At 41.9% G+C, this 12,596-nt stretch overlaps 2 protein-coding genes across 2 annotated transcripts; both read right to left on the bottom strand.

The window, feature by feature from the left end:
- Positions 1–1,918: 1,918 nt before the first annotated feature.
- Positions 1,919–7,967, bottom strand: LOC115589977 (zinc finger protein 883-like). The gene is made up of 5 exons (XM_030431192.1): positions 7,936–7,967; positions 7,742–7,843; positions 7,337–7,569; positions 3,779–3,876; positions 1,919–3,656 (listed from the first exon to the last, which is right to left on the bottom strand). Coding segments are annotated over exons 2-5 (1,725 nt in total). The 5' UTR covers positions 7,743–7,843; positions 7,936–7,967; the 3' UTR covers positions 1,919–2,263.
- On the bottom strand, positions 7,830–10,598 carry LOC115590365 (uncharacterized). Its single transcript, XM_030431714.1, has 4 exons — positions 10,361–10,598; positions 9,556–9,621; positions 8,124–8,225; positions 7,830–8,053 (listed from the first exon to the last, which is right to left on the bottom strand). Exons 1-4 carry the CDS (start codon positions 10,584–10,586, stop codon positions 7,830–7,832), a joined length of 618 nt encoding a protein of 205 aa, XP_030287574.1. The 5' UTR covers positions 10,587–10,598.
- Between the last annotated feature and the right edge of the window lie 1,998 nt (positions 10,599–12,596).

Raw genomic sequence — 12,596 nt, 5'->3', positions numbered from 1 at the left:
TTTGCAAATAAGAGGTTTATTTCTAACAGCAACGCTATCAGTAATAATTCATGTGTAGGATATCAAGTTAGTACAAAATAGTAATGATATAAATTGGATAAAACCCTGAATAGTAAACCTCCACTAAATGCAATAATGTATAACATAATAATTCATTTGTAATTAATTAAAAACTGTAACAATGAGTATTAATTAGTTCAAATGATATATTAAATATCCAGTTGTGTTTAGCGCTGCAACGATTTGTCGACAAAAATTGATGATAGAAATAGTCAACAATTAATTCCATTGTCGACAATTGTCGCCAGACGTGTTTTTCCAACGGAGTGAGGCATCTCGCTTTATTACAATCTCTACAATAGTGTAATGTATACAGAAATGGCGGCGTCCTACACAGCAGCTACGTGTACCAAAACTTCTAAAGTTTGGGAGCATTTTAGCCTGGATACGGCAAATAAAAAGATTACTTGCAAGGTTTGCAAAGCAGACCTTGTGTATCACTGCAATACCTCGGTGATGCACGAACATTTAAAGAGAAAGCACGTCGGACAGTTGAACGAAACAGAGTCTGACTCGCTTCGGTAAGATTCAAGTAACATTCAAGCCAATACGTTTTGTTTTTGATGTACATTGTACATTTTATACGCTTATTTTCGCAGGAAAAAATGTTTACTTGACTTTAATTTATTATTAATAAATTATTATTATTTTTTTTTTTTTATAAAACACATTTGCCTGTCCTTAAAAATGGAGAGAGGTTTATTTATTTATGGATTTATGTCTATACTGGCCGAGCACTGTGCCTAATTGGTTTTAGATAGGACATTTTTATTAACTTTTTGTATAAATCAGCAGCAGAGTTGAATAACAGATGCATTTTTCATTGAAGTACCCATCTGTCTTGTGTTTATTATCATTTGCCACATAATTAAAGCAACCTCATGCTAAATTTAGGAAAAAATTAATAACCGACTAATCGTTTCAATAGTTGGTGACTAGTCGACTATTAAAATAGTCGTTAGTTGCAGCCCTAGTTGTGTTTCAAAATATTGTGTTTTCAAATGCATGTTTCGTGGGTTTTTAATATGCTCTGCGAATATGAGGTAAAACCAAAGTCCAAACAAGCCAACAAACAGAAACAGATGCTGCCAGAATAATCGTGACTAATCGATACAATAATCAATAGATTAGTCGACCACCAAAATAATTGTTAGTTGCCGCCCTGCTGGAGAGTCTGCTAGTGTTACAGTCAGTGCTGTATGGACTCTACCAGCCTAGTTAATGTGGTCATTCAGGGACGTAGTGCAGGAAACCAGACTGATAGCTGAGTTTATAACACTGACACTGTCACCTTCCCTCACTAAATACTAAAGTATATTCAGCACATGTCAGATTATTTGTATGAATATAAGAGTTGTTTTTAATCAGATTGTTGATCAAATAAATGAATGTGAAAAAGTGCTGATTCAGCTCTGAGGCGGTGTATTGTTGTCGTGCGGTCGTTTCTGAGGTTGATAAAACTCTGTAAATTAGCAGTCTGCTAACTTGATCTCTCGAGAGGGAGTCTAACACAGTTTCACGGTGTGTTAGACCATGGATTAAATTTACACCGGAATATCCCTTTAAGGAGGCTTCTGTGTTTTGTTTCTGTTGCAGCTTTATCTAACAGCTATGATTCAAGCAATAAGTCCAATTATTTAAGGCAGAAACACTCTGAATTTAATAAACAGCTGAAGTCAATATGTTACAGTAAAACTATGACTATGAGGCCTCAAACATTCCACTGCAGTCTGTGAGGTCCCTTAGTTAAAGTCTCCTGAGTCCACAGAACGTTTTCTGGTTCAGTAGTATCCAATGAGCAGGGAGCAGAATGTGGAGGAATGCGGTCCAGCTCATTCAGCACTGGACCGACCGGCACTGCAGATTAGTCGACCACTAAAATAATTGTTAGTTGCCGCCCTGCTGGAGAGTCTGCTAGTGTTACAGTCAGTGCTGTATGGACTCTACCAGCCTAGTTAATGTGGTCTGGTTCAGTTGTATCCAATGAGCAGGGAGCAGAATGTGGAGGAATGCGGTCCAGCTCATTCAGCACTGGACCGACCGGCACCGCCAGGAGCCAACGCTGCTGATCCCCCCTCAGTGTTTGTGACCACAGTCAGCAGCAACTGTGACCTCAGAACATTCGTCTGTAAAACTTCCAGAGCATCAAAATCTAAAAGAAGAATAAGAAAAGTCCGACACTTCAGCTGGACTCGAGTCCGTCCTAAGCTGCCTTCTCCACCTCCTGGTGGCTCTTCATGTGTGTCTTCAGACAGTGGCTCTGAGTGAAGGCTCTCTCACAGATGGTGCACTCGTAAGGTCTCTCTCCGCTGTGCGTCCTCATGTGGACCGTCAGATACGTCTTGTGAGCACAAGCTTTCCCACAAACTCCGCAGACGTACGATTTGACGCCCGTGTGGATTTTCATGTGTTCAGTGAGGTTGCCTATGGGTTTGAAGCTCAGGCCGCACTCTGAGCACTGGTACGGCCTCTCCGCGGCATGGACGATCATGTGACTGTTTAGAGATTCTTTAGTTGACAGCACCTTGCCGCACTTGGTGCAGGTGATCGTCACCTTGGTGTGTCTTCTCAGGTGAACCTTCAACTCACCTCTCGTGTAGAACGTTTTGCAGCAAATGTCACAGAGAAACGCTTTGTCACGCTCTAAGTGAATTTTCTCGTGCAGTTTCAGTCTTACAGAAGTTCTGAAACGCTTCCCACAAACCTGGCAGCAGAAATATTTTATTCCCACGTGCAACAACTTGTGTCGGGACAGCGCTCGGAAGTCGGCAAAGGATTTGCCACAAACGTTGCAGCAGTAGGGCTTCTTACCTGTGTGGCTGTTGCTGTGGATCCTCAGCTGCTGTTTGAAAACAAAGGACTTATCACAGACGTCACATTTGTGCGGTTTCTCATTCACATGTTGCCACAGGTGATTTCTCAAACCAGACGAGCACGTGTATGTTTTATAGCATATTTCACATTTATACGGTCGCTCTCCGGTGTGTAGCGCGGCATGGCTACGTCGACTAGCAGCAGTTAGGAAAGACTTTCCACAGATGTCACAGCTGTGTGTCCTCAGGTGAGTTTGAAGATGACTTCTCAGCTCGTCTGCAGACTCTGAACGTTCTCCACATGCTCCACAAAGCCTCTCCGGATCGTCCATGTGAGTCCAGGAGTGTTTGATCAACATGTTCTTTGACCTGTGCAGAGCATGGCAGACTTTACAGGACAGAGCAGTGTCGCTGTTTTCAGTCGACGCCTCCTTCTGTTTCCATCTCTTTGATTTGTCTCCAGGATGTTTGACTCGCCGCTTCCTAGTCGTCTTCGATGGTCTCGGTTCAGCTTGGTCCTCACTCAGCTCCTTGTCATTCTTGTCTGGCTTCCATTCATCATCTCTGTCGTCTTCTTCCTCCACCTCCTCATCATCATCATCATCTCCATGTTCTCCTTCGCTCTCAGCAGCAGTGCAGGCAGAAGAAGAGCCACTAGAGTCCTGTGATACTCCACATTGTTGCCCGTCTTCCTCCACCTTCAATTGTTGTTGTCGTCTTGAGTTGCCGGACTTATTATCTGCTTTGTTGCTCTCCACTTTTTCAACAGGACTGTGGTCGGAACTGAAGGTAGAAAACAGACATTGTCATTTATTTAAATCTTGTAACTCAAACACTGAGCTGAACGGAGCTTGTTAACGTCTAGCTCCTGAAGACATCTTCCTCTCTGTCTGGTCTGTTCTCACCTCGCATGAGTTCTGTTATCATCTCGGCTTGTATTGGCGGTGTTCTCATCTGTTGTCTCTGGAGCAAGAAGTTGTTTTGGGCTGGTCGTCTTTGCTCTCTGCAAGAAATGACAACAGTTAAATTGCTACTCTCCAACAACTGGCTGTTCAGAGCTTTAGGGGCCACTACTAGCCAGAACTTTGCAGACCACCCACTGACACTTGGCTTGTCTGTTGGTTGGTTGGTTGGTTGTTTTGTTGGACGTTTTATTTGTTGGTTGGCTGATTTGTAGTTGGCTAGTTGTTTTGTTGGTTGGTTGTTTGTTTTGTTTGGTTAGTTGTTTTGTTGGTTGGTTGTTTTGCAGTTGGCTGTTTTGTTTGGCTAGTTGTTTTGTTGGTTGGCTGTTTTTTCATTTGTTGGTTGGTTGTTTTTGTAGGATACTATGGTATGTGGTCCTGACATGGGCAGCACCATATAAAGATAATGTAGGAGACACTGTTCACACACTACTTTGATATATATATGATTATTACTCACTGGCAATTAATATTACACTCGTTAAAGGGGCACCACCTCCGTGTTTAGTTATTGGAATAATCCGGAGGACATTATTCCACACACCTAACTGTACAAGTTGGCTTGGACAGTTAGAGTCCATTCAAAATCAATTTATTCAGTCTCAATATTCTGAAGTAGTGAATTCTTTGCACGTATCCATCGGTTCTCCATATTAAAATTAAGTTCCAGACAAAGACAAACAATTATATGTTTATTGACTAAATAATTTGGGTAAAATAAAAGACATGACAATTTTAGACGAACAACAGATAACAGAAAATGTAAAGACTGTAATTAGGAAAGTAATAAAGTCGTGTGACCGGCGGTAGATGGTAAAGTTAAAGGGTCGGGTTATAATTATTAAATATTACGGGAGTAATTTTGAATACTACGAGACCCTAATCTTAATTCTCTTAAATTCATAAGATAGAAGTTAGAACTTAGACAGAAGTCAGAACTCTGACAGAAGTCAGAACTTTAGACACCACTCATTCTCACGTGTGTGGATCCAGCTGCATGAAGACGTTCAGCCGGTTTTGTCTTGGAGTCAGGAGGCACTGAAGTTTGGTGTTCTTGAGAGTTCTGGGTTGGACTACGGCACGGCGCGTCGGTCCAGTAGCCAGAGGGAAGGCCAGTGCTCTGTTGAGGAACTCTTGGTCCAAAGGCCCAGCGGGGGTTTCCGCCTTGGGAGCGCTGGGGGCAGAGTCGGTCTCGGCTGGGAGCACACAAAGTCTCTTTCGTTGGTCTCTTTGCAAGTCTTGCAACGTTCTTCATCAGACGATCACAGTCTTGAAAAAGACTTTTGTTGATGGTTTCAAGTAGTGGTAGTCAAGTTCTGATTCTGAAACTAATTCAACTTCTTCTGAATCAGGCGGTGATACTTTAACAGTATAAAATCAAAAAAGAAAAGAATTTGTTCTATTAAAGACTTCAGGAAAAGTAAAATACTTAAAGTAGGGATTCAATTCGCTTATCTTAGAGCTTGTTGCAAAAATAAAATAAAGATTACTTTAAAAAAATAAAAATAAAAATAAAAATGAAAAACAAAGAAGAGAAGAGAAGAAGAAGAAGCAGGGGGAGAAGAGGACAGGGAGAGAAGCGTGTCCGGAGAAGAAGAGCGAGAAGAAGAGAGAGAGAAGAGCAGGAAGGGCTGCAGAGAGCAGAGGGGTCTGTTTATGACCTGCAGCAGGGGGGGCCGGCTGATAGTGTCACACCTCCTGTGATCTGAGTTGAGGCTCTCAAAAAGTTAATCTAACTATACTATTGGATTTAATGTTTTGAAATCATGTTTTAACCTTCCCAAAACTTCACCATCTTAAAAGTCGAATTTTTGCCTTCATGAAAAGATGCAACATGATAATGATCATTTGTCATTCAAGAGAATTATAACCTGATTAAGACATGGAGCACCACAGTATACAACAATGTAACCATAAAGTATACAATACACAGTAGAACCAAGGACTTACACATATTCCTTGTAGTTCCATCTTAACAAAACATATCAGACATTTAACGGGTAAATAACACAAGTATCACACAAGGAATGATGATCTTCAAGTCTCCTCCATCTTCAAAGGGGAGGGGGTTTCTGTTGACCTCAAACTTATTGAGTAATAAACTTCATTTGACTTGACAATAACATAACAAAGATCTGTTGAATGACTTCTTACTCTATTTCGGGATCCGTTCAATTTAAGAAATTGAGATGTAGTTTATTTGTTATTTAGGACTTATCTGAATTTGGGTGAGAACAGAAGACTGCAATTGGAGAAATGGTATGTCAGACCCAGGAACAACAACGGTCGTAAATAACAGTTGGACATGTGAGGAGAAGAACACACAGATTAAGTTTCCCATTAAGCCTTCCCCCACTGGAGAATGTTCCAGAGGCAGAGAAATGTAGACAAGCAAGACATCTTCAATCACCACATCTATGTTAGAAGCCAGTCCTTCTTCCTTTTGGTGTGACCAAGGAAAACTCTATGGGCTTGACCTTGTTTGACCTGAGGAACAGGGGTTCATCTTCTTTGGAGGAAGAGGGACAGACCAGATGTGCTTAGTCGTTGTAAATTACTGAGAAGATCTCTGGTGATCTGTTTATAGCAAGGTAAACAACATCCTCCCACTCTGTGTAGAGGAGAGGAATTTGTCAGGCCAGGGTATGGGGGCTTTCAGTCCCCTATGCTGGAGAGAGGAGTCAATTTGGGTTAAAGGTAATTAAGGCCGAAATGAGACCACTTTAAGATGCAGAGATAAAGGCATGTGTTCCTACATTTTGTTGGTTGGCTGTTTTGTTGGTTGGCTGTTTTTTGATTTGTTGGTTGGTTATTTTGTTGGTTGGCTGTTTTTTTGTTTTGTTGGTTTTTATGTTGGTTGGCTGTTTTTTTTATTTGTTGGCTGGCTGTTTTTTTGTTTTGTTGTTGACTGTTTTTTTGTTTTGCTGGTTGGCTGTTTTTTTGTTTTGCTGGTTGGCTGTTTTTTTGTTTTGTTGACTGTTTTTTTGTTTTGCTGGTTGGCTGTTTTTTTGTTTTGTTGGTTGGCTGTTTTGTCGTCAGTTGTTTTGTTGGTTGGTTGTTTTGTTGTTTGTTTTATTTGGTTAGTTGTTTTGTAGTTGGTTGTTTTGTTGGTAACTGGTTTATAATTACAGAAAAACTACAGAGCAGACTTCCACCATACTTGGATGGAGGACGGGTCTTGGCCCAGAACAGACCACATGAATTTTTAGTAAGGATCTTGAAAAAAAGGGGGCAGAACTTTTTCCCACCTCAACATTGCAAGATTTGTGGATTTCTCATGGACTAATGCACATTGATGAAAAACCAAACATCAGGTGTTCAGGTGTCTGGTATCTACTGGTGAGTTCAGACTGTAGTTAAGCAGTTATTTGAGGTTTCAGATTCAGAGTGAATTGGAACCATAATAGCTTGATACTGGATCAGGCTTGATGAATTAAAGGGGTCTGTTGGGTCTTGGCGGAGGTGTTCTGTCCAGGATGATATATAAATAATTGGATGTACCTTAACTCTGATATACAGCGCTGATCTTCCTTTCCCTGCGGATCTGATGGACCGCTGGATCTCCTCTGGTGTCAGTGTCTGTAGTTTCAGAGGCTTCAGTCTCCTGTTGGAGTCGACTGCAAAGACGTCAAACCCTCCTGTCAGCTGAGGAAAGGTGGACCTCAGCAGGTCCAGGAAGTCGGACTCCTGCAGTCGCCGAGGACACGTCAGGTCCTTCACCAGACACATGAGCACTGACACACAGACACAAGTTCATCACAAAGCTGAAGGGAACACACATTCTAACCTCACTTCCAAATGATAAGGACATCGTTTGGTCTTTTTATTCTCCAACACGGGTCGGTGCCCTGAGAGTTTCCTCCAGACATCCTGATGGGTTGTTTCAGGGTTCTATTGGACTCTTACTGCTTCTTTTGAGCACGTTGGAGTGGGAGTCCTTCAGCAGACCGACTCGGAGGTTTAGCGGATGTCTCCTATTGCACGCACTGCATCTTCACAGACCGACCTCTGCAAGAAAGAAATCCAACGAAGGAGGACCATTAGAGTCGTTCTGTGTGACCCAAACCTCTCTGAGTGGTGACATCACATCGTATCTGAACCTTGCTTTTGGTGTCTGATGATCCCGGTTTTTCGGGTCGTCCTGATGGAGACTGGTGCACTGTGCTGCTTCATCTCCACCCTCCTCTTCCTCAGCATGGCCTGAGAAGTCCTCCACATCTGAGCGAAACAGAAACAAAATGATTACATCTTGATTGTGCAACAACAAAGACTTCACTGCAAAAATCACCATCATCGTCAGAAGTTCTTGTACTGGAAGTACGTGTTGATTGCTCTTCGTCCTTGGGGAGTTCCTGTCCTCCAGCCTCCTCTTCCTCACACACAGGTTCCTCTGGATTAGAAATAAAGGTGTGAATCGTTCACAGTCAGCAGTTTTTGTGTAATCATGTTGTTATTGGAAGATGTTTGATTAAGTTTTAAACAAGTTTGAAGCATCATCAGGGTTTCCCCTACATGTAATTGACTGTGGCGCAACGCCATGGCAAAATAAAAGCCGCCACACCTTAAAAATTCAGGCATAAATAAATCCAGTGTTAGAAAAAGATAATATTTTACCGTCGTCTTCCATCGCAGTCTTTGATGTTAACTAGCATGTGGGATATTTAGCTTGATAATTAGCTAGATGATTAAAATGGTCACTTAGAGCAGAGTCCTGCACGGGTCTTATTTTGCAAACCTGCCCGAACCCACCATACTTAAAACCGCATCCAACCCGTTTTCCGGCAGTAGCACGAATTACATTCCGTAGCCGAGCTGACCCGCTATAAATTGATACCGACGGCCGAAGGAAAATTGGACGGAGGCAATTTTTAAAAGTGAAAGTAAGCCAGCGTTGGTAATGGGAGTTCTGGGAGGGCGCAAGCACGCATGAATGAGCTCATATGAAATATTAATGCTTATCATTTGTGTCGCTAATAATGACTGATGATAAGTGACGCCTTAAAAAATGGCAATCCTAAAACCCGACCCGCCTCTCCAGGCCTCCGACCCGATCCGCATCTGTGTCCGACACAGTACACTATTTTTCACCCGTGCAGGACTCTGACTTAGATAACTCCTCTCTTGAAACAAATAATAAAAATAATATTTCTTTGCAATAGTAGAGGAATCTTCATTACAAGCCCATGCAGGGGAGTTCATGATGGCTGTGTGAGAGCATTATAACCAGAGAAAAAAACATGAAATTCCCTAAGTAGCCTATGATATAAGTATAAATATTACAGTATGATGGACACCCCACACAGACAGGAAACTCCTCATCTGGATCAGAACCAAGAAACAGAAACAACACAGGAAGTCCAATTAGAACTAGATAATCACACCAGAATTCTGGTTAACTCAGTCAAAACTTTGCTGAAGCGAAAAATGTATCATAAAACTGATTACATGAATATTAAGAATTCTTATGTTGATTTAATTTGTCCTTTAGGTCTGAACGTCCAAAGTTACTCATCAGCAAAGCAACGCAGTAAAAAGTACCACAGAACTCAGCGAAGTGCAGCCAGCTGGAGTTTGGTGCACAGTGACAGTTACCCAATGACTACCAAAAACATTATCGGTAGCAAATGTAATCTGAAATAAATAAGTCATCATGATTTACTTCTTCATTATATTTTGAATAACACGAAACAGAAAATGTATAAGTGGATTTAAAGACGTACTGGGCTCAGATTTGTGCTCCTCAGTTCTTCCTCCAGCTGTCGGCTCACAGACAGGAAGCTCCTCATCTGGATCAGAACCAGAAACAAGACAGTGGGTTCAATTAAAACTAGATAATCACACCAGCATTCTGTTGATATGAATGACTTTATGTGTTGATGATATTTGTTCTATTAACATGACTGTGCAAAACAACTGAAGTTATCTCAAAGTAACTCAAGGAATACAAAGATGTACTCAGAGGCTCAGAGTATCTGTCCTCGTCGCTGTGAAGTTTAAAAGTGACTAAATCAGATTCAACAAGTTTAAACTCAGTAGACAGCTGTTTGAGGTGTTCATGGTGTTAAATCAGCAGATTTTTGAATGGAGTTTGGTGAACACCGTCAGTTTACCAACGACTATTGGTGATTTTTGGAGTCTCCAACAAATTTAAGCATTGATGAATTAATGTGTTCACTTTGTATAAAAATCTCAGATTAGTCATCATGGTTTAACTCAATTCTGCAGGCAGCTGGTTCAGAGGTTCGTGGTGTTAAATCAGCAGATTTTTGAATGAAGACTAGTTCACAGCGTCAGTTACCCAACAACCACTGAACAAGTTATTGGTTTTACATTTTTGGAGTCTCCAACAAGTATTGATGCATTAATGCGTTCATCACTTTTATGTTGCTTAACATGGAGCTCGTTTTAATGACTTCATATAAAAATCTCAGATTAGTCATCATGGTTTAACTTGATTCCGCAGAAAGCTGGTTCAGAGGTTCATGGTGTTAAATCAGCAGATTTTTGAATGGAGTCTGGTCGCACCTATCCTGAACAGAGTGACCTGCGGCTGCAGCAGCAGCTCCAGCTGCCTCCTCTGCAGGTCGATCACCTGCCTCAGACCCGACGCCTCCTCCTCGAACCCGGCCACGGTTCTGTCCACCACCGCGAGGATCTCCCGCGCGGCGGTGCTCAGTTTGTCCGCCACGAGCCCTCTGAGGAGCTCCGCGCGCTCCGCCGAGGACACGAACATCACGTCAACTGTCGCCATTTTCTCAGGAGAGAAAGTCTCGACACACAAACTGTGTCCCAGTTCAGGATCTGCACACCTTTGCGGTCTCACTGAATGAGTGTACTTTGGGGCGCGCGTCAACTTTTGTTAAATGGGACGGTCTACCCTTCGGACCATATCCTGGTTGCGTCACCAGATGTTTCCGCCCCTACCTGTACGTCACTATTTCTGCCGCCCAGGTCCGCGAAAGTGACAAGAAGAGTAAAGTTTGACTGTCAGATCTGTTTGAGCTTCAGGAATTCCTGATTTCCTTTTTAATCCTCCTGCTTGTGGAGGAAGAGGAGAAGCGGCTCTGGTTTATCTCCGGCTGAGAGGACCGTGGAGAGGTAAACCTACGGAAGAGGATTAGGGCCACGTGTGAATTTTTTTTTTTTAGTTCTCATTTTAAAGTCAGAATTCTGAGAAAAAAGTCAGAATTCTGAGAAAAAAGTCAGAATTCTACTTATAATTCATGAGGGAAATTTTAGGGTTTGTCTTTATTTTGTGACATATCTGAATATTGTGAATATTTTTGATCCCCAAATATCAATCAATCAATCAATCAACTTTATTTATAAAGCACTTTTCATACATGAGTATGTAGCACAAAGTGCTTTACACAGGAAACATAAAACAATAATAAAGAAAGCCCCTCCCTCCCACCCTCCGTACTATATACATGCACACATACGTACACACACATACACACACACACACACACACACACACACACACACACTTACTACAGGAAATAAGGAGACATGGCAAGGCACTGAGGATTGAGGAAACGCCACCTTTGGGGCCGTCCACACTGGGAGGAGTCACAGGCTGTGCCACGGGGGGCACCAGTGCCCAGGCCCCCCGACCCTGACAGACAACGACTGGCTGGGCCAAAGGGACCCAGGGACAGCACCCCCAGCAGCATCCCAGACACAGCTCCCAGTGTGGAGGACCCCCCTGAGGAAACTCTGGAGTTAACCCTTAAAAACTAAAAACATAAGATAGGATAAAAACCCTGACAAAAGATAATTTAAAGAAGTGAACAGTTAAAAGGATAAAATGCATAAGATAATGATAAATAAAATAAAATAGTATCGAAGATAAATAATAAAAATTAAAAAAATTAAAAATTATTTAAGATGAAAATAGTTTAAAAAAAAACAAAAAAAAAACAAGATAGGAACAACAACATAAAATACGATAGAACCACATAAGAATGGAATAAGAATTTAAAATATTAGTTATAAGCCTGATTAAAAAGGTGTGTCTTTAACCTTCCCTTAAAAATATCAACAGTCTCTGCAGACCTGAGGTTCTCCGGCAGGCTGTTCCACAAGCGGGGGCCATAGTGGCTAAATGCCGCCTCACCGTGGGTTTTAGTTCTTGGTTTTGGTAGGGATAAAAGGCCAGAGCCGGAGGACCTCAGGGTCCGCGAGGGTTGATATGGTAAAAGCAGGTCAGATAAGTAGGAGGGCGCAATGCCGTTAAGACATTTAAAAACCAGTAAAAGAACCTTAAAATCGATCCTGAAGCGCACGGGGAGCCAATGCAGTGACTCTAAAACTGGTGTAATGTGCTCCCGCCCTCTGGTCCTCGTCAGCACTCGTGCAGCTGAGTTCTGTAATAATTGGAGATTTAGAGTACTCTTTTTGGGAAGACCAGAGAGCAGGGCATTACAATAATCTAAGCGACAGGAAATAAAAGCATGCATTAGCACCTCCGTACTGGCCTGGGAGAGAAACGGGCGGACTCTGGCTATGTTCTTAAGATGATAAAAACCTATTTTTGTCATATTTCTGATATGTGGAATAAAATTCAGCTCAGAATCAAAAATCACGCCCAGATTTTTTACTGATTGTGTTGGTTTGAAATGTTGTAGTTTTGGAAAAAGTTTCTCTCTCTGGCCTTCAGGACCTATAACTAAAACCTCAGTTTTGTCCTGGTTGAGCTGTAGGAAATTCACTGCCATCCATGACTTGATGTCTACAATGCAGTTAAGAAGGGCATCAA

The sequence above is a fragment of the Sparus aurata genome, chromosome 10 (genome assembly GCF_900880675.1).
Source record: "Sparus aurata chromosome 10, fSpaAur1.1, whole genome shotgun sequence".
In the NCBI taxonomy this organism is placed as follows: Eukaryota; Metazoa; Chordata; class Actinopteri; order Spariformes; family Sparidae; genus Sparus; species Sparus aurata.
The sequence above is the reverse complement of the archived record's forward strand: the minus strand, read 5'-3'. Positions and strand labels throughout refer to the sequence as shown.

Bases quoted from the DNA above. Each gene is read 5' to 3' on its own strand.
- LOC115589977 (XM_030431192.1), bottom strand. The intron at 3,877-7,336 runs GTACATCCAATT...CATTTCTTGCAG, and splicing joins CGCTGTATATCAGAGTTAAG to AGAGCAAAGACGACCAGCCC. The intron at 3,657-3,778 runs GTGAGAACAGAC...TTCTACCTTCAG, and splicing joins GATAACAGAACTCATGCGAG to TTCCGACCACAGTCCTGTTG.
- LOC115590365 (XM_030431714.1), bottom strand. From the start codon at position 10,586: ATGGCGACAGTTGACGTGATGTTCGTGTCCTCGGCGGAGCGCGCGGAG. The intron at 9,622-10,360 runs GTGCGACCAGAC...GTTCTGATCCAG, and splicing joins GGTCACTCTGTTCAGGATAG to ATGAGGAGCTTCCTGTCTGT. The intron at 8,054-8,123 runs GTGATTTTTGCA...TGTTTCGCTCAG, and splicing joins AAGAACTTCTGACGATGATG to ATGTGGAGGACTTCTCAGGC.